Source organism: Trichinella spiralis (genome assembly GCF_000181795.1).
Source record: "Trichinella spiralis strain ISS 195 chromosome Unknown Scfld1, whole genome shotgun sequence".
Taxonomy (NCBI): Eukaryota; Metazoa; Nematoda; class Enoplea; order Trichinellida; family Trichinellidae; genus Trichinella; species Trichinella spiralis.
In genome coordinates this window covers 215,168-235,688 of record NW_003526940.1, presented here as the reverse complement: position 1 = coordinate 235,688, position 20,521 = coordinate 215,168, and the positions used below count along the sequence as shown (strand labels likewise).

The following is a 20,521-nucleotide window of genomic DNA, read 5'->3' as shown; positions in this document are numbered from 1 at the left end:
TACGACGACAGAACCGTTAGAGTCGATATGATATTCTTGATTGTTAACAGGATAGATCTTTATGGCACAGTTGGACGTCAGATTCAAAATTACTCCGATACTAGCATATTAGCAGTTGCACGCTTTAGTTAGATTTGGCATATGCATCTGGGGACAATTCATCACCTGGAGTTTTTTCCTTTGTATAAAAATCGCCTTTACCAACATATGTGATGTGACGAGAAAAGCGAAGAATGTTTGACAAAGGCATATGCGTGAAATCATGCGTAAAATTAAGTGAAATTGCGAGCTAAAACGTAACGTTAGCGTTAGTGCCATTTGTAACTCGGAAATTGGAAGTGTTGCTGCAACGTTCCAGATTTTTCAAACAGATTATTCAGTATTCTGATATTACACCCGGAAATCTTGATAAATTTCAACAGGCAGCAAATTTATTTACAAACAGTGGGAGCAGATTTATATATCAGTTGGAAAATCGGTAATAGACCACTTAGGGTACGGATGGTACATTCAAGTTTCCGCCGATAAGATTTTCACTCATTTCCAACGCTATCCTAATGGTATAAGAAATGCATTGGCGTTATTTCTTGATTGCTTCAAAGTTGTTTTAGTATTATTCAGTCTTATGCAAATCTTCATTATGGACTCTGGATATCATTGGAAGATAATTTTCAATATTCCATCAGCAAATAACTGTTAAAACAGACTGGCGAATTATATGCCTGTGATTGTCGCGAACAGCATCAGCAATGCCAGTTCGCTCTCCCTTCCCCGCTTCGCGACTACAAGACATCAGCACAAGTATAATTATTTATTCAGCAAATAAGCACAAAATAAAAATACAATAAACACAATACACGAGCAATACAGCACAACACGAAAAATAATAATGAAACAATTAATTCATTGCTATCCTGATCGCGCCAATTTCAGCAAATGGTACCCGGAAATTAGCTATTTCCGGGTAATAAGCAAAGTCAAAGCAGCACATTCTCTTTGAAGATCACTCAACACCGTGATTACATTCGACGAGAGTGATTCTAAATGCCACATGGGCATCTTCAAAACATCTTATTCAAATGACAAATCAGCATTTTCACAGACTTGTTGAAACATAATTTCAACTGGGTATTCTCCTGTTGCCAAGAGAAGCGTTTGCCAGAAGTAATCGTTGCATGCATGATCTGGTGGGTAGAACGTCCCTAGAAGCTGATGATACTGAGAAACTAACGGAGCTTAAGCACACTTTCTACGGTAACGGCTTGATGCCTTCGTAGGAAACGTACGATGTTATATCAGTAATAAAAAAGAAGCAAAAACTGCATGTCAGCTTAGGAAAGTCGCGTCTATAACACTGGCGGACTGCGACGCTGAATCTGCGATTAGTAAAACAGCTACGCCACACCTGCTTTGCAGAATAATTTCCATTATCCTTCAATGCGCCCTTCGCATCAGTCCTATTGTAAGGATGTTGAGGTGAGCCTGGTGTCAATTTTTGCCAAGAGCGCAGTTGTTTGTCAAGCTTGATACAATTTTGTCATAAGTTTCCATCGGGACGGCAGTGATTCATGAAAAGAAATTATCAGATCTGTTGGCCATTTCCTTTACGTTGGCAAAATTTCCATTTCAATTATCATTTCCATGTTCACAAGTAGACAACACAAAAATTGGTTACGGAGAAACCATGCATTCTGGTCAATAGCATTGCCACAACTTTAGTTCATCACGAAACATCTGGAACGACTTCACGTTGCCAACTGCCAATGGAGTAGTGATCACAAGGAAGCGCTACATTTTAGATATGCCAAAACGTTACAGCAGGCGTCATTTAAGGTTTTTGTACGATGAATCTTGAACGAGTTCCACTAATTCATCAACCTCATTAGCGATTAATTCTATAAAGGATGAGATGACGTGGCAAAAGTTTCTCAAAAACACTACAATTTGAACTTATACCTGTGAAATCCCAGTCCACGGGTTTTGCTTATAGAAGGGCAGTAGTTAAATCGCGGCAATGCGAACAAACCAGTGAATTATTCTTCTTTACTACATATTCATACCAACTTTCCATATTAATCATTCCACATCACCACGCCAGTTCTATTACTACTGTATTTCTACAGTATTTATTGATTTTCAAGGTGAAATACTCAGCAGTCTTCCTTCAGCTGAACATAATAATAAATTAATTATGGTTTACTGATTTCACAAGATGAATAATGTATTATGAGAAAAACTATATTTAAAATTACAATAACAGTTAAAACAGAGCTTTTGAAATCATTATGTATTTTCTAAAACTTAAGTAAAAGTGTTACAGTAGGTTTGATAATGTTGGAAACTTTCTGTTAATTTGTAATTAAAAAGAATTTTTAATTAAAGCTGTCTGCACAGATAAATTTTAATTTTATGTATGCAGACGAATTATAAAATTTAATAAATGGTGAAAATAAAAATTTGAAGCATAATTGTAAATTGTTTTAGGAATGCTTCGTTTTGGAGGCATTCTTCCTTCGAGTTCTTTTGCTGATTTAATATTTTCATTGGTGTTATTTGTTGATTGATTCAAAGTTGTTTTAATATGATTGAATCCTGTGTAAATTTTCATTATTGATCAATGTGACTCTGGATATCATTAGAAGATAATTTTCAATATTCCATCAGCGAATAACCGTTAATTCAGACTGGTTGGAACGTTTACATTTCATCGGTATAAATATTTCAATTGAATTTCCATAGTTTTTTGTAATTTTTAATAATTTTAAATGTTCGTTAAAAATTTTCATACATCTTGTCAAGTTTTATCGTTCATGAGAATAATTTTGAGATTTCAATCCGCTTAACAAGCTTCAATTACTTTGTCTTCAACACAAGCGTTATTCCAAACAAAGTAACGTATTTCTGGCATATTAATTTGGATTCAACTCGAATGTTTGTATAATAAATGAATGTTAATTTTATCGATTTAATAATTTATTGTAAATTGGTATGCAAACCAGGTGATGTAAACTCTCCTTTAACTAGGGGATGTCATTGTTCAATTTTTTACCCAAATGTAATTTTATCACATGAAAATGGTAATATTTAATGTTTATTGTTATATGGTGGAAAATTGTATATCGGTCAAGTTGCAAGAAATGAATGTAAAGTTCACATCAGTACAACTATGATTTTTATTTCTAAATTATGGAAAACAAAAATGTAACAACAAATGAGTTGCTGCAATTATAATAATATTATTATTTTTGTTGTATAAGAAATTCAAAATATTTTACAAAGTGATTGGAAAACAGTTTTTTTTCTTGTTAGTTACATGAATATTTTTGATAGATTTGTTGAAATTGCAATTTTAGCGCCGTAGTTATTCGGTTTCTTTTTGTGTTAGTAACATGTTTGTTCTCCAGAAATAACAATTTTGATTTTAGGTGAATAGAAACATTTAAAATTGTAACAAAATGGAAAAAACAGATTTATCTATATGTTTAGAGATTGAAGATGAAAGTAATGCCAACTATACGTTTCCGATAGCAATAAGCAGAGTTTAGTGGAAAAAAGTAAAACGTAATTAGCAATTGTTTGATTGTATTTAAATAAAATTTTTTGATTGAAAACAAAAAAGCTAATTCTACTAATTTAAGATGCCAATTACAACGGTGAGAAAAGTATTCAGCAGTTGACATTACGTTGCCTATTCCTGGTTTTAGTTGAACAGTTGTTTCTCTTGTCTTTGTATTAAAATTACCATTAACAAATGCGCTTGATAAATCAACGCAGCCTTGAATTTGTCACTTTCTGAATTCGTTCAATGACAGAAAAGTTTCAATCTTTGAGATCCAAAGTAACACTTGTCAGCTTCAACTGTTCTCAGATGAACATTTGTTCATTTATAAATTATCTTTTATAACAGCTGCATATCAAACCAAATTAGTGTTTTGTTTGAATTGATGACAAATTTTCTGGTTGTTCAAAAGCATTTTGTAATAAATGGTTGACAATTATTCTCCTCTTTAATTATTTAATTACAGTATATGGGAGATTTTGTAAGAATTTTACATTTTAGAACAAAAATATTTTAATTCTCCATTACACACATTTTGTTATCGGCCAAAGGGTAATTTCAAATCTCGAATGTCAACTTGTTCCCACGATTTTTGCCTGTTCAAATTAGTTGTGCTCATAAAATGTCACTAGAATAATTGTATCACTTGACTTTTGTTGAATAAATATTTTCTCTGATGATATATGAAATGAGAGAATTCTGCCGGCACTGTTTGCTCTGTTACTGCATGTATTATTAGTTGATTTTCTTGTATATATTACACATCTATTCCTTTGACTAGTTGTGTAAGAAGAGCAGTAAAAACTGGGATTATAAGTAATATTTTATGCAAATTGTTGTCTTGTCATTATTACTTTGTTCTTATTTTTTCCTCTCCACAAGAAATCAAATAGAAAAACAAGTTTTATAATAAATCATACACCCGGAAGTGACAAGTTGAACAACTTCGGCATTGACGTTTTGAGAACCATACGGCCGTGACGCAATCAATAGCAGCTTTTAACAATAGCTGAATAAATCTAGAAACACTTCCGGGTAAAATTGGCGGGAAAATTCAAAAATTCGTCTGAGAGGTCAGCAATGTGGCGCCGATATTTTTATTATTCATTCGTAAAATGCACCAACGCAGATGTTAATGGCAAAACAGTAGATTCGAATGAAATATTCGAGTTGGGATTTCAATATTTAAAAGGGAGTTGTTGCTCTCGGCTCACAACCTGAGGATCCGGTGTTTGAAGCTTGCTGCTTAAAACAGGTTGACAAGATGAAAATGAAGAATATGCCAAATGGGATATAAAATGCATAATCTGCGTAAAGTAGGTCACCGGCAGATGTTTGACGGTGATATTCGCTGTGCGTTGTTGCTTGAATAAAATGGTCCGCTGATTAGAAATAGTATTTGAAAGTGAACGAAAGCGATATTTTTCAATAATTGTGCCTTAAAATTACAAGTACATCAAGTTACACCGAATGTTTACATGAGGAATTGTGATTCACCCCCCCTCTCCCATAAGACCAATTTGAATATCAAAGAATTGATTTTTAACAAGTAATAAATTATAAATTTATAAATTATAATTTTATTATTATTATAACAAAAAATTTTTATATTATTAAAAATTACATTTCAGTTTTGAAATTATCATGGACAACAATAACAAATAATTGTACTTCCCTAATACGGGCTAATATTTCCCCCTGGGTCAGGAAATCAAATCAGGGAAATGAAATGGGAATGACCTTGACCTGGACAGATGGATTTTGAAATTCAAAATTAGAAACTAGGCGCGTTCGCCCCAAATACGTCGAAGTCAAACTGAAATTTACAATTTAAACAAAAATACGTCACTGAAAGTAGAGTTTCAAACTCAAAAATCATAAAAACTTGTAACAAATACGAAACAAAACTAGTCTCGCCTGTTCGGAATACGTCGAACCAACTAAAATTTACGAATAACCTTACGTGCATTCAAACTCAAAATTATTCAATTCATTCTTACATTAATTTCTATTTGTAAAACAACTTCATAGAGAAAAAAATATCAATAAAATATATAGTGGTCCTGATAAGGACCGTTGGGTTTTGAAGTTAAATTACATAAAGAAACAAGCGCAACGAAAACAATTAGGCGCGTTCGCCGCGTATACGACGAGCCAACTGAATATCTTTGGGCATGATGGTGACACGCTTGGCGTGAATAGCGCACAAGTTTGTGTCTTCGAACAGACCCACAAGATAAGCTTCAGCTGCTTCTTGTAAAGCCAAAACTGCCGACGATTGGAATCGCAAGTCAGTCTTGTAATCTTGAGCAACTTCACGAACCAAACGTTGGAAGGGCAGCTTTCGGATCAACAATTCAGTGCTTTTTTGGTAGCGTCGAATTTCCCGAAGAGCCACAGTCCCTGGACGATAGCGATGCGGTTTCTTCACACCACCAGCACTGGGTGCGGATTTTCGAGCTGCCTTAGTGGCCAACTGTTTACGAGGGGCTTTACCACCAGTACTTTTTCGTGCGGTTTGTTTCGTACGCGCCATTTCTACGACCAAATAGTACACTGAAACGCCGACCTCCACCAGCGCATATATATATCGGTCGAGGTTGACGATGATTGGTTGACATATTTTTGACGAAAATCATTGGCTGAGAAACGCGGGAAAATTTCCGATTTCGTTTGTCTATTGTAGTCTCTTTTGGCTCACACAATTTTCAAGGAAATTCAACTACGACGTAAATTAGGACAAAACATTGAAGAATTTTCTTCAAATTTCAAATAACTTACACTATAAAGCTGATTGTCTTGTTTTAAAGGCATACAGTGGCACTTAAATTTTCTGAAAATTTTCAAAAAGAATATTTAAATTTCTTTTTGTTTCGAGGGCATTTATAAGAGCATTCAAATTTTCCCTAGGCTTTTCGGGAATGTACGAACAACCCAATTTCCTAAGTTTTCGGATACACAAAAATATTTCAATTTTAAGTGTTTCGGACATACAGAAACAAAGTGTGCGTCCATATAAGAACATTCAAATTTTCTACAGTTTTTTGGGCATGTATGAGCATCAAAATTTTCTTAACAAGTTACAAGCAGTCTCTGCACATTGAATCAATTTCACATACACAACAGCTTTAAAGCACTTTAACGCTTCAGATAACTGAACAATGCTTTAAATTATAAATTTTAAAGTATTTAAATTTGTTGAAAGTGTTTTAAAGCAGTTTAAAGCAGTTCTACTTCAAACCGTAAATTAAAAATTTTAATGAAATTTGTTTAAGTATTTTAAAGCACTTCTGAAAGTTTTTCGGATACTAGAGAAAATAAAATTTTAAATGTTTCGAACATGTTTTTCAAATATACAAAAACAGGTTTTTCAGAGACGAAAAAATTTGTTTTATTTGTAAATTTTGTTTTCGTGTATACAAGAACATTTGTTTTGCAGTCTACATGAATACTTTAATATTGCGCATACTGACTCTTAAAAGATTTTTAAACTTTTTCACAATAAAAATTTGTAATTATACAATTATCAATATGAAAATCAGAATGTGGCCCTGAAAAGGACCGTTGGGTTTCAATATGAAATCAACACATTACATGGGCAAATTACTTAGCGCTGGTATATTTAGTGACAGCTTTAGTGCCTTCACTAACAGCGTGCTTGCTAAGTTCACCCGGCAAAAGTAAACGAACAGCCGTTTGAATTTCCCGTGAACTGATAGTGTTGCGGTGATTGTAGTGTGCCAAGCGGCTGGATTCAGCGGCAATGCGGTCAAAAATGTCGTTAACAAAACTGTTCATAATTGACATTGCCTTGCTGCTAATTCCAGTATCGGGATGGACTTGCTTCAGCACTTTGTAGATATAACTGGCGAACGATTCCTTCCTCGAACGACGTCGTTTTCGATCACCAGACTTCGCAACTTTCTGAGCTTTGCCAGCTTTCTTGATACCTTTAACGGGAGTTTTAGGAGGCATGTCGTTCAAAATGTCTAAAATAGTTAAACTGCTCTAAATGGAAACTATCGCTGCCTTATATAGGGAGCGGAAGGCGTAATCAACCAATAGCGCTTGATGCCCTCATATTTCCGAATCAACCTACTTCCATTTGAACAAACCAATAGGACATTGCGGTTATTTTTTGGATAGGCATAATGCCCTACTTCGCGCTTCGCACTCTATATAAACCGTTCCCAGAGTTAAATTTTAGTAATTGAAATTTGTTCTAAGTTAGATTTTGGATATGTCTGGACGTGGCAAGGGCGGAAAAGTTAAAGGCAAGGCCAAGAGTCGTTCAAGTCGCGCTGGTTTGCAATTTCCAGTGGGTCGGGTACATCGACTCTTGAGAAAAGGACACTACAGCAAGCGTGTTGGAGCTGGTGCTCCAGTCTACCTTGCTGCGGTGATGGAATACCTGACTGCTGAAGTGTTGGAATTGGCTGGAAACGCAGCTCGTGACAACAAGAAAACCCGCATCATTCCTCGTCACTTGCAGTTGGCAATCAGAAACGACGAGGAACTGAGCAAATTTCTTTGTGGTGTCACAATTGCTCAAGGCGGTGTTCTTCCCAACATTAATGCAAGCCTTTTGCCGAAAAAAGCTGAAGGCATATCCAAGGGAATTAAATCTTCCCAATAAATTATATAGTTAATACGTTTGAACCCAACGGTCCTTTTCAGGGCCACATTTTGTTGAAAAACAGTTTTCTCCATCTAGTTTTTATATTCATTTTGATAATTCTATAGAGTTTTTCGTGTTGAAACTTTATCATTAAGAAATGATCTTTATTGCATTACTTAAATTGTAAAATATGTCAAATTTCCTGAATAATGCGCAGCCAATTTTTTTCTTTAAGATCATTCAACAGAAGTATCAAGAAAAGTTAAAATTGTATGTTCTAAACTAACTAAATATTTCTGTTTGTCATTTGTTTTTTTTTATTTAAAAAAAAATTTTTGTTATTTAAAATTCAGTATCTAAAACGCTCGTCGATTTCAAAATTTGAATTCCTTTCTACCGTAATCAAATTCTCAAGGTCGTACTTTATGACGACCAATCAAATTCGTTTGCACGCGTGGTCTCTTTTTGCTCACAGCTTTTTCTCTATATATTTATCGACCCGTAGGTCACTCGTCATTTGTGTGTTTGTCGTTGCCGTGTGATACTGCATAATGTCTGGTCGTGGTAAGGGTGGTAAAGGTCTTGGTAAAGGAGGCGCGAAGCGTCATCGCAAAGTTCTTCGTGATAACATCCAAGGAATCACAAAGCCTGCGATTCGACGATTGGCACGTCGTGGTGGTGTGAAGCGTATCAGCGGCTTGATTTATGAAGAAACTCGTGCTGTATTGAAGTCCTTCCTTGAAAATGTTGTTCGTGATGCTGTAACGTATTGCGAACACGCTAAGAGGAAAACTGTTACAGCTATGGATGTTGTTTATGCGTTGAAAAGACAAGGCCGAACCATTTATGGATTCGGTGGTTAATTTTCAACATATATGGTGTTTTTCTTCTAAAACCCAACGGCCCTTTTCAGGGCCAACATATTTCTTTTTATTGAAAACGAATGAGTTTGAACAATTGAATCTTACAGAAATTTGAACGTTTGAAATTTCAGAATAATTCCAAATCAAATATTAAATCCAGTTTATTGATTTTACAGCGTTATACGAGGAAAGTAGCACAATGATTGTATTTATTAATCATCGTATTTTAAAATAAAATACATTTGAATGAAAGTTATTTGTAAAAATGCATCTATTCGTCGTTTCAACTTCATCTGAATGAAAATAAATGTTTCAAATTTTGTTGTTTCTTGAATAACATAAAAAAATTACATTCCACTTATAACAACGCTCACGTTTGAATAGATTAATCTGAGAATGAGAGTGAAAAATCAGATTGTAACATATACTGCTTTTATTTTGCCTGTTTGCTTTACAAATATTATAAATTCTTGTCAACGGCTTTATTTAAATTTACACACAAACTTGTAAATAATTGCTGTTTTGATTTTTGATTTGGTTTTGAATTATTTTATCTTAAATTTTTGCTTAGAAGAAAATTTTTTAAAACACAATTTCCGAAACAGAGGCTTTTTTCTCATTGACATGATCACCACCTGTCGAGCAGACGGAATAATTTACAAGCGTCATGTGGTCAAGTAAATTCAAAAGATACTGTAGTTTGTCCCAATTTAGTTGATAAAAATAACATTTTTAGAATAAATTTTTAAACAAAAAGAACGATGCATGTGAATAAGCAAAATTAAAAATATTTTAACATTTAATAACAATATTTATTAATGCTGATTTAAAAAATAAATAAAGATTGATAATTTTTGATTTTAGTTTGAAGTAATCGTTAATGCGGTCATTTATTTTCCTTAACAAAAAATTTTAAAACAGATCTAATTTCGAAAATTTACAGTTATTTCTAGCATTTATCAATTGTTATAGTGTTTTTGGTAATTTTATCATAGACATTTTGTTGTATTGCTTATTTACATACAATATTCGATGTTCTTTAATTATAATTGAAACAATTCAAGCATCATCAACTGTTTCTTCTTATAATCAATTTGCATTAGCAACTATCATTTTAAAGTATAAGAAATAATTCAGTTGATTGATTTTGTATTTTCATAAACAAATTTTACATGATTCGACTGTACACTATTCACATTCCTTTTTCAGTACAAAGATTATGTAAATAATCGAAATTACAATGTTGAACAATTTAAATTTTACTGTGGCAAAGGAAATCATTTGATTTTATTTTTCAATTTTAATTTTTCCATCACTAGAATGGGTTGATTTTGATTGAATACCATTTTTGAAACAATTTTTTCGGTCGAAAAATTAATAAAGCAAAATACCAGCTGCTCTCTAGCAATTAAAAGCTCAAACATTTCTGTTGGGATTTTTCCTCTGCAGATTACGCTTCACAGCTTCAACCTTGGACTATTGTTTTCTGAAATGGGAAATTCTTCGGTAATTATACTTGATTACTACTACTATTGTCATCAACAGTGGCTTCCTTTGTCAAAGATGATGACCTAGAATCTATCCTGAAAGCGGAAGTTGCTGCAACCTCGTCAAAATCTCAGCATCCTCTTCAACGTGTTCTCTTGGTTTTGTCGACCTCGTTCAGTGATTCTATTCTACATTTGATTGCAGTTCTTTATACTGTATTAAAATTGCGCAGCTGCCATTTGACAATCAACGTTTCTTGCCATCTGCTGCTTCAAACATTTGTCAGACATTAATAACCTGCTCTTCAACTAACTGCAAAGCCAAATGTCCCAAATATTTGGCAATAATTTTTAATCATATCTGTGAAAATTTTTACCTTTCATCTAATAATAGTCAACGTTGACTTTAAACAGATCTAAATTTGAAGATTGAAATTTAAATTTCATTATATTTTGGAGTTGATTGCAACAGATTATCGCATTCATCTTACGTTTTCACCTAAACGTATGGAATTTTTAGTGAAAAAGTTTCCAATAACAAATATTTTTTCTACTGTACTTTTTTTCTCAATTTTTAAAATAAATGTACAATGGGTAAATGGAACTAAAAATTCCAACGTATTTTTAACAATTTTAATCAATGTTTAACGTATTGTGGTAAAAATGTAACGTAATATAATGCCAATGCACACGAATGTCAGCGTAGACAAAGTCGTAAATCAGAAATCGAATTCTATTCTAAAGGCAAAGTACTGAAAAAATGTTAGCATTGTTGACAATTTACGCCATGGAAAAAGATAGTTTTAGAGTTTTTATTGGCAATGGAGTACCATATTTCAAAATGTGTATTATTTTTGTGATAATATAAAAATTTCGTGTAAATTTGCATTTTATAACGTCAGATTATCAAATTATATCTGTTACACCTTATTACAATTGTAACACTGCTCAAAGCTAATCAGCTTTGAGGAAAATAAAATACACTTTGCTAAAATTTGGTTATGAATCCCATCTTAAGCAAAGATAGAACAAAATATCAATATAGACTTACGAGAAAATTTGCATAATAATATATAAACAAATAGAACAGTATAAGACAAAATATTCCGATAGTAATGACAGGCAAAGTAAATATAAAAAAACAGTTCAGCATATAGAATAAGAAAATGTAATTTAATGTGACAATGATTGAAAATTATTTAATGTGCACTTCTAGCATTAAATTTTTTCTATTTTCCAATAAAAATATATGATTTTACTTTATAAATTAGCCATATTTTACCGGATAAAAAAATCTAAAATTAATAATAAATGAAATATAATGAAAAAAAAAATTTTGCCTACAATGGGCAGCTAATAAAAGTGCATCAAATATGTTTTTACAATTATTGAAAAATCTCTAAAGTTGATTTCATTTGATAAAACATTATGATATCCTTCCAAATAAAATGAATAGTAAACTAATATTTTTTGAGTTGAAACTTAATATTCCAGTAACATCCAATTTCTGAATAACAATTTTCATTCATGAAAAACTTCATAATTTCATAGACATCATAAAATCAATCATAAACAATAATTTATAAAAATTCTGCAATGTTGGTTGTTTAAGTGCAAAAGATTTGTTAATTATTTGCTCAATTTAATAATGAATAATGTTTGTACTTTAATTACGTTTTTACTTTTGTAACACGTCTTTGCACATTTATGAGAAAAATGTCTTCCGATAATGTGGAACAATAAATGAAGTGAATTAATAAAACATAATTTTGGCCATCTGATAAAGAGCAACGAAATCCACATATTTACGTGTTCAAGAAAAATATCCAACGACAACATTGTGTTGGCAGTATAAGTTTTACATTCAGATATCGACATGCATTTTACTGATTAATCGAGTTCATTATCAAGTGAAGTTCATTTTTTGGGTAAGTTTCAAATTTTGATGATTATTTAAAAACGATTTAAATTAATTGATTGAATAAGCAGTTTTTGTTTACAACTTGTTTGTTTTAATCGTAGTATTTTGTTTGAGAATTGTAATTTTTTAAAATATGTTCAATTTCCTGCATTTATCGTTACAAAATAAGCAAGCGAGACAATGTGGAAATGCGCAATACTGATGTACTATTCAAGCAATATATTCTATTAAAGTCAATATCTTTTTTGAATCTCAAACAAAAATTATTTTACAATTCATCTGTTAAATCCGTGCTAATAACACGAAGAGCATAAGTATAACTATTAAATTACAAAGAATTATATTTATTTTTATGCTATTAAATGTTAAACAGTTGATAGGAATCTTCTATATAGCTATTTCATAGAATACAGTAAAATTCGTTACAACGAACTCAGAGGGGATTCATGATTCTTTCGGTGTATTGAGATTTACATTGAATACGTGTAATTAAGAAATCGCTAGGAAATCCAAAAATGTCCGTTATAACGGAATTTTAGGGTACTTTGAACATTACAACGTGAATTTGATTGATCGTGAAATTGTGTACCTTTTCCAAAACAATAGATATTTTTCACAATTGATTCTGTTTGCCAACGGTCAAAGAAAGGCGTTTATTCTTTAAAATATATTGAAAAATTAAAGAAAAATATTATAATATAAAAAATATGCATGTGCTGTTTTAACGCTTTCATTTTTAGCCGTATTATATTGTAATAAGAATGAAGTTGAAAGATATTTTCTGTATGGATTACTGTGATGTTTCAAAGCAAAATTTCAATTATTTTTTCTAGAAATTGTATTAAGCAAGCTTTTTTGTCAGTTGCATTTGTCTCTTGTTTAACTTTTTTAAAATAATAATTTTAGCATTTGTAAGTGAATAAAATTTTCATTTATTTCACTGGACATTGTGGAAAAAAGTTTTTTTAACAACTGCAAATCCTTTTATTTGCTGTGCATATTGAATTATTGACTGTTGTAGTCAAAAAAGTTCTTTTTTCCTGTTTCATCACCGTTACAAATTAGATGCTTTAGATTTAATTTAATTTTTGTTTTAATTAAAGCAAAAAAGCTTTGTATTAATTATTGATTTAATCTGTGAATCTTTTATGTGTTTTTTAATCGTTTCAGTAAATAAATGATATAATTAAATTTTTGTTTGTCAGCAGTTTGCAAATTATATTTATTTATTTTTTTGCATTATCATGGCAGACTGATGAAAACAGGAATGAATTCAAATTACTGTTTCAAATGTGCTTTTATTGCATCGCAGGCAAACAAGTCGGAAACGTTATCGATTTCACAGTGTGTAAAAGTGGACAAAAAGCTTCACATTACAACTTCTGCTCTGCTTTCATTTATTACTTCACAATGATAATTATTATTCATTTTACCAAAATTCATAATCAACCCGACGAAATAATCATATTTTTATTTGAATGCTTTTCCATAGCAGATGGATGATTGTATGTTTTTTATCGAAAATTTTAGATGCACTTTTTTAATGAATCTTATTGTTTTACACATTTTACGACATGTTTATCCATCCATCACTGTTCAGTAATTAATTTATTACTTATTTTGCATCGTTTTGGATGAAAAATTTTAGTAATTATTTTGTTTCATAAATTATTTATACTTGTTGTATATTTCAATTAAGTTTTTGAAATTTATTACAAGGTTATCAGAGAAGTTTTTTAATAATTCAAATGATTTAATTTTTTTTTCAAATCAAATGCTACCAAAGAAATGTTGAATTTTGAAATTGGAATCATCGTTCATATGTTATCCGCTTGGTTAACTTATGCATTTTATTTATGGGTAAAATTTGTGTCATTTTTTCAAAAATTACATGAGTAATATAAAAATGGAGTAATGAATGAACAATTAATTTGTTTAATCAAAAGGATTAAATAATTCTTTAAAACGTGAAACCAAGCATTATTCAATTGTGATTGTTTAAACAAGAAAACAAATGAATCATTTCATCATTTGTATGTAGACGTATTCGTTCATTTGTGAAATTTACTACTAATTTTAGTAAATGTGAATTTTCATAATTCATTTTTAAAAATAAAGAAATTTCAACATGCTATAGTTTAATTTCGTTTACAGAAACAAGATTAGCGATGCATTTCAATCAAAAGTCAAGGGAAGAGAAATTTGAAATTTTATTTCGTTTTTGTGATTTATCTATTTTCAACATTTTAATTAACAATATCGGCAGAATCTTTTGAAAAAATTTCAATATAGGACTTTTTTAATAAATGAATAAATAAATATGTATATTTAAATTTGCCGTTCTCCGCTCATTGCAGAATAACATCAACCGCATCATCTAGGGGTAATTGTTGAAATTATTGTCGACATTGACTTGGGTGTAAAATTTCCTGAGCTCTTGCAGAAAAGCAACAGCTCGCAAAATTATGCCACATCCAACGCCGGCTGAATTATATTGCATTTAATAACCAAGCCGACGGATCAGCGAGCAATTTTCCTTCCGCTAATGGGCAACAATTCACCAAATCCATACATGCACTTTGCTAATCTTCCCCTAATGACGATCTTTAGTCAATTGTATGGCTTTCAATTGCTTGAATTTCAAAACCACCTTGGCTTGGTTGATTTGGCAAAGCAGAACCACCACCATCGAGACTTCAACATCCAGCGATGACGGTAAAGTTGAATTCGTCAATAAATTATTGTGATTAACAAACAAATTCAAATATTGAAAAGTAACAACAAGAAAAATTATGTAAATCTTTTCCAGCTTGGTGAAGATTCAAAGAGAGGAACATTTTCAAAAATATACACCACTGGAGTAAGTTGCTTGTTTTCTTTTTTTTTCTTACTGTGCAAACTTTTTTCTCAGCATTGTTACAGTAATTTTCTTTTGTTTATAGATTTGTTAAAATTTGAATTAACAATAATATACTCTCTAAAAATGAAATTTCATTTTCAAAATTTATGTGGGGCTTAATAAATATTGACAAGAAACACTGTTGAAAAAAAGTATCATATTTTGGGGAAAAATTTTATTGTTATTATTTTGAAATATGTGTAACATGTTTTTTTCGCATTTTGTTTGATTGAATTTTTCTTTCTCGCTTGTTGAATTGAATTGAACTGAATGAAGAGAAAAAAGAAAGCTTAAAACATTCAACAATCAATCAGATGAAGAAAAATTTATCAATTAAAAAATTTTCTACTTTACGTTAACACTTTTTCAAATTGTATTCAAATGTTTGCATATTAATAAACAAATTTTGACTGTGTTTATTCTTATTATTATTTATCAAATACACCTTCACATTTCAATGATTTGTGAAGAAAGATGAGTAATAATAGATTTAACAGACAAACAAACAAAACAAAGAAACGATTGCATCATTTCATTTGGTTTAATAGATTCTTTGGTCCTCTTAATTTCTGTTCAACAATTAAAAGTATAAAATTGAAGAAAAAAAATTTGTACTTGTTGTTTCATTGGATATCAATCTTTTGTGACATGTATCAGTCAAATGAAACTTTTTTTCTCGTTGTTTGAATGTTTTTCTGTTTTATTTTTCATTTGAATAGTTGAATTCAATATATTAAATTCAAATTATTTTTCACTGTTCACTATCGAACTGTGAGCAACAACAGTTTGAGCTTGAAAATAGGGATGTGAAAAGTTAGTTATTCAATTTTTTAAACTCTTCAAAAATTGAACTTGATTTTTAAAAATAATACTGCTTCAATAAAACAGTAAACAACGCTTTGTTACTTTTGTTTTCTCAACGCCGTTGATCAAATGCAGCTTTCAGAAGGCCAAATTGCAAATTCTATTATTTTAAAAAATAAACAAAAATTTTCACTATATAAAATTTATTAAATGCCAAAGAAAATTAAAAAAACGTTTGAATTGAGTTGACGATATCGTGTGGTACATTTGAAATTTTGCTTGCGTTGTTTTTTGTAGCTGATTTTTTCTTTCGTGAGTACATTTTTGATGAAAATTTCAATAATCATATTGAAGAAGAGAAAATTGAATTTGTATTTGCTAAATTTCATCGATCAGTTAATTCATTTTTTTCTTTGGTTTATTAATTTCAGAAAATGAATAATTTTCCCCATTCATTCCTGAAATATTTTGAAAATTACATACAGTATTCTGTTGAAATTGATCATTTAATTAATGTAATGTATTTATTCTTTTTCATTTGTTCGCTTTTTAATATTGAAAGCAAGTTGTGAATGGATAAATTTAAATAAAGTGAATTTCGAAAATGGCAAACGTATCTTAATAACGATCAATTATTAATATAGAATTGCAATTTTCATATTGTTTGCTATTTTGAAACTTTTCAAATTATGAAAATTTCTTAATTTGAATAAATTACAATGAAAACAGTTCATCTTGTACAAGCAAATGAAAAGCAAGCAGTCAAAGACATCTTCTTATCATATTTATTCGAATTGCAGTATTCTGATAATGAATTTTGTAATAATTTAAAAGATTATTTTTTACATATTTTTATATTTTGTTTTGTTTTGTTTTATTGTTTTACTGCCCAACAAGGAGAAGGAATTTATTTTGTTTAAACGTTAATTTATGTATGCAAATCTAAATTTAAAAAATTCTTTTTTTTCATCGAATTTTAATTATTAATTGTTTGTTGTTTTCAACTGTTTGTTCTTTTTATTCTTTAAACATTTGCTTTTCATTTTTCCAAATTTTAACAGATAATGATGAATCATTTAGTAAATCTAAAAATGGAAAAATAAAGCTGGCTATCAGAGTGTTGTATAGATCAATCAGATAGCAATAATAATATATTCATATTGTAATCAAAGCAGTATTGAATATCCGTAGCGGTGTTGTCAAGGAAAAATGAAATTTCTTAATAAACGACTGCTCATTGCATATATCCTTTGTTTACAATGTGGTGTTCATTTCCATTTGAAAGATATGCTAATTATACAAATGTACTCTTGAGATTTGTTTCCCGCTTATTTTATATTGATGATTAATAATAAATTCCATTCAGTCAGGTTTGAATAATAAGCATAATTAATCGGTGTTAGTTGAAATTTGTAATTATTATAAAAATAAAGTTGAATCGGCTTTTAATAATAGAATCAACATGCGATTTTCAAATGTAAGGTATGTTTCAAATTAAGGTAATGTTGTCCTATTTTATATTTATTAACAGAGAATTTTTGTGAAAATTTATTATGAAAAATAAAACTTAAAAGTTTATTGACTGTAGTTATAAATAAAACTTTTTGTCTTTTTGTATAACCATCACAAATTATTGAGATGTTCTTAGAGTTGATCAAAGTGTCGTATCAGCGTTGAACATTTATTTCTTTGAAGAAATAAATTATCATTTGAAAAAATGAGGCTAATGTGATAAATTACTCTTGTCGAAATCTGTTTCCTTCTTTTTTCTCGTTCATCATGCTATTCATAAAATTGGTTTTTTTTAAAAGGATTTTATTTATTTATTTATTTACATATACACACATGCATGCATTATGTGCGATTATTATTTTATTTAACCATGTTTTACACTCAAATAAAATTTCATTTTTGAAACAGGTTGAAAATTGTATTCTTTATTTTCTTTTGGTTCACAAAAATTGTTTCCTTATTTATTTTTTTTTGTTAATAATGAATAAATAGTGAAATTGTACACTTGTTGACCAACTTTTCTTAGCAGCAAAACTTGTAAAATGTTGTTTGAAGCTGTTCAATAATATAATGTTTAAATTATTACATTTGACGTGCACATCCTGTGTCCAGTTTTTGGTGTTTACTTCAAACTGCGACCGTGTGTGTGTGTTTTAGCACGCAGTTAGCACAAATATGCGCAAAATTTGATCTTACATTAATTCCTTTAACACGGCAACAATGTCATCAATTAGCTATTTATATCTTGTTCAATTGGCTTGTTTATTGTGCAAACGCGTTGCTTGTTGTTGTTCTTGTGGAATACAACTGATCACTAGAACCAGCATGTATTGTTCAGCTTGCTCTGCATTGTGGTCGGTTGCGGATCAATAATTCTTTCATGAGCTTACAAATTTATTATTCTCAGCGGGCTCTTTTAGTCACATAAATGGACAGATATACGGCTTGTACAATGAAACTGTAATGCTTCATATTATGAATGTTCAACAATTGTATAAAAGCAAAACGATAACAAAAAACTACACAAGTAAATAAATAAATATGTATTATGATGATGAAATTTATCGTCATTTTTAATTTCAAAATGAGCACTTTGGTGAATTAAAAATACGTCGACGTCATTGTTGACAACGACGAAAATATTTTCAACTGCTCATAATTTTCTGTCAATTATTCATTTTACATGATCACGACAGGCGCTCCTCATTTTTGAACTTCATTTTTTTTAAATTATACTGTCGATTTGGACATGTTTTTTTCTTCACATATTTGGTAAAATACATATTTTTCAAAAAGAATTTTAATTTAATTGGAACAAAAATTAAATGAAAACAAGAACGAACATCTATAGTTCTCATTATTCATGTGCTGTGTAAACGGTTCAAGCAATGTTTATTTTTCTTCAAAGCTTGATGATGAAAGAGAGGCCGATCTTACTGTTGTTAAGAGTTTGTTTTTGAGAAAAATTTGCTTAAATATTTTCAAGAAATAAAATAGAATGGAATGAACAAATTGAACAAATCAACTTTATCCATTTCAAAATTGTTTATGCTGCATTTACGATTGTAATAATGATTTTTGTTAATAATTGTGAAAAAAATCTTCACCGCAATATTGGCCAATGTTGAATTTCGTTCGAACGGTATAAATTGAAACTGTTGAATGTTTGCTGTCAGTAGCGACAGCTATAAAAATATTCCTGCACGTTTATTAAACGGAACAGGTGCAAATAACGAAAGTATAAAATATGGTTACATCTATCCATTATTGCAGCAGTGCAAGATTTCTGGTTTTCAGTTTCATCATTGGAACTTCGTCTGCGATCAATGTATCTCCATTTTCACAAAAATGTAAATATGTAGTCACTTTGATCATGATCATTAGAATTTCAGAATTATAAGTCTTGTTGTATTGGGCAGTTTTTTGTTCTTTGAAATTGAAAATAAATTATGCAAGTTTGCCGAAATTGTTTCAAGTTTTAAATTTTAAGTAAGTCTTTAAAATATTTTCAATTTCAGTTCTGATAAACTTACTTCGAAAGTGTTTTTTTTGTTTCGAAATAAAAATTTACTTGATTATCATTTTTTATTTACTGTATGTTTTTCCCTCATAATTGTTTGAAATTCGATTAACAATAGAAAATGGGGGTTGATTTTTTCCAGAAAAATTGAATTAAATTAAATTTTAAAAAATTTTTATAATAATTATGTAAAGTGGTGAAATATTTGATTTGAAAATTTAAAAATAGGAATATTTGCAAAACCGGTTGAAGCAATATTTTAATTTGAACGGTAGTGTTGTTGAGCTTGAATGAATTGACGCTGGTTGACATTTAATTCGGCAACCAGTGCGGTTGGTGTTCCACCAGCGTATTGAGATAGTTAGCGTTGGTCGATTTCGACAAAGGACCTTCCTTGGGCAGGGCGATTTCGATTCGACGATGCAGAAATATATGTTCATTGTAATTTCGCCATTTCGAATAGTGGCGGTTTGATTTGATTTGATTTGATTTGCTTGTTCAATTCAGCACAAGCTGCGTGTCGAGTTGGTTGTTATTTTATAAACCTGCACCGCTTGCTGTTTGTCCTGCTTGAACAGTGTTGCCGGTTTGGGGCAATTTTCTGCAACCGGTGACATTATCTTGCCAAATGGCGTTTGTCAGATGTCGTCGACGTGGCGCGTCTTGACGTATGCAACAGCACCGTTGTATGCTGTTGGGTATTTTTCTCAACTGGCCGATTTTTGCATAATTCTCGACAATTTTTTTTCCCGTTCACATTGCCGTGTCGCCTAGACCATCATCCATCGTTCAGTTCGCTCAGTTGTTCAGTAATCAGCAATGGTCAGTGCCAACTTGT

The 20,521-nt window shown here is 30.7% G+C and overlaps 6 protein-coding genes across 6 annotated transcripts; 5 read left to right on the top strand and 1 right to left on the bottom strand.

Annotated features, from left to right (window-relative positions):
- The first annotated feature begins 1,437 nt into the window (after positions 1 to 1,437).
- Positions 1,438 to 4,168, top strand: Tsp_07125 (hypothetical protein). The gene is made up of 7 exons (XM_003381399.1): positions 1,438 to 1,476; positions 1,720 to 1,833; positions 1,971 to 2,097; positions 2,828 to 2,895; positions 3,354 to 3,360; positions 3,639 to 3,697; positions 4,061 to 4,168. The coding sequence occupies exons 1-7, from the start codon at positions 1,438 to 1,440 to the stop codon at positions 4,166 to 4,168; spliced, it is 522 nt and encodes a 173-aa protein (XP_003381447.1).
- Positions 4,169 to 4,857: 689 nt separating this feature from the next.
- Tsp_07126 (conserved hypothetical protein) lies at positions 4,858 to 6,028 on the top strand. The gene is made up of 5 exons (XM_003381398.1): positions 4,858 to 4,900; positions 5,191 to 5,261; positions 5,345 to 5,418; positions 5,618 to 5,768; positions 5,807 to 6,028. The coding sequence occupies exons 1-5, from the start codon at positions 4,858 to 4,860 to the stop codon at positions 6,026 to 6,028; spliced, it is 561 nt and encodes a 186-aa protein (XP_003381446.1).
- A 1,134-nt stretch (positions 6,029 to 7,162) lies between these two features.
- Positions 7,163 to 7,534, bottom strand: Tsp_07127 (histone H2B, gonadal). The gene has a single exon (XM_003381397.1). It carries the CDS (start codon positions 7,532 to 7,534, stop codon positions 7,163 to 7,165), a length of 372 nt encoding a protein of 123 aa, XP_003381445.1.
- A 265-nt stretch (positions 7,535 to 7,799) lies between these two features.
- Positions 7,800 to 8,195, top strand: Tsp_07128 (histone H2A). The gene is given in 2 exon segments (XM_003381396.1): positions 7,800 to 7,863; positions 7,879 to 8,195. The coding sequence occupies 2 exon segments, from the start codon at positions 7,800 to 7,802 to the stop codon at positions 8,193 to 8,195; spliced, it is 381 nt and encodes a 126-aa protein (XP_003381444.1).
- Positions 8,196 to 8,728: 533 nt separating this feature from the next.
- Tsp_07129 (histone H4) lies at positions 8,729 to 9,914 on the top strand. The gene is made up of 4 exons (XM_003381395.1): positions 8,729 to 9,035; positions 9,217 to 9,261; positions 9,612 to 9,717; positions 9,905 to 9,914. Exons 1-4 carry the CDS (start codon positions 8,729 to 8,731, stop codon positions 9,912 to 9,914), a joined length of 468 nt encoding a protein of 155 aa, XP_003381443.1.
- Positions 9,915 to 19,325: 9,411 nt separating this feature from the next.
- On the top strand, positions 19,326 to 20,226 carry Tsp_07130 (conserved hypothetical protein). Its single transcript, XM_003381394.1, has 3 exons — positions 19,326 to 19,452; positions 20,012 to 20,151; positions 20,191 to 20,226. Exons 1-3 carry the CDS (start codon positions 19,326 to 19,328, stop codon positions 20,224 to 20,226), a joined length of 303 nt encoding a protein of 100 aa, XP_003381442.1.
- The last annotated feature ends 295 nt before the right edge of the window (positions 20,227 to 20,521 follow it).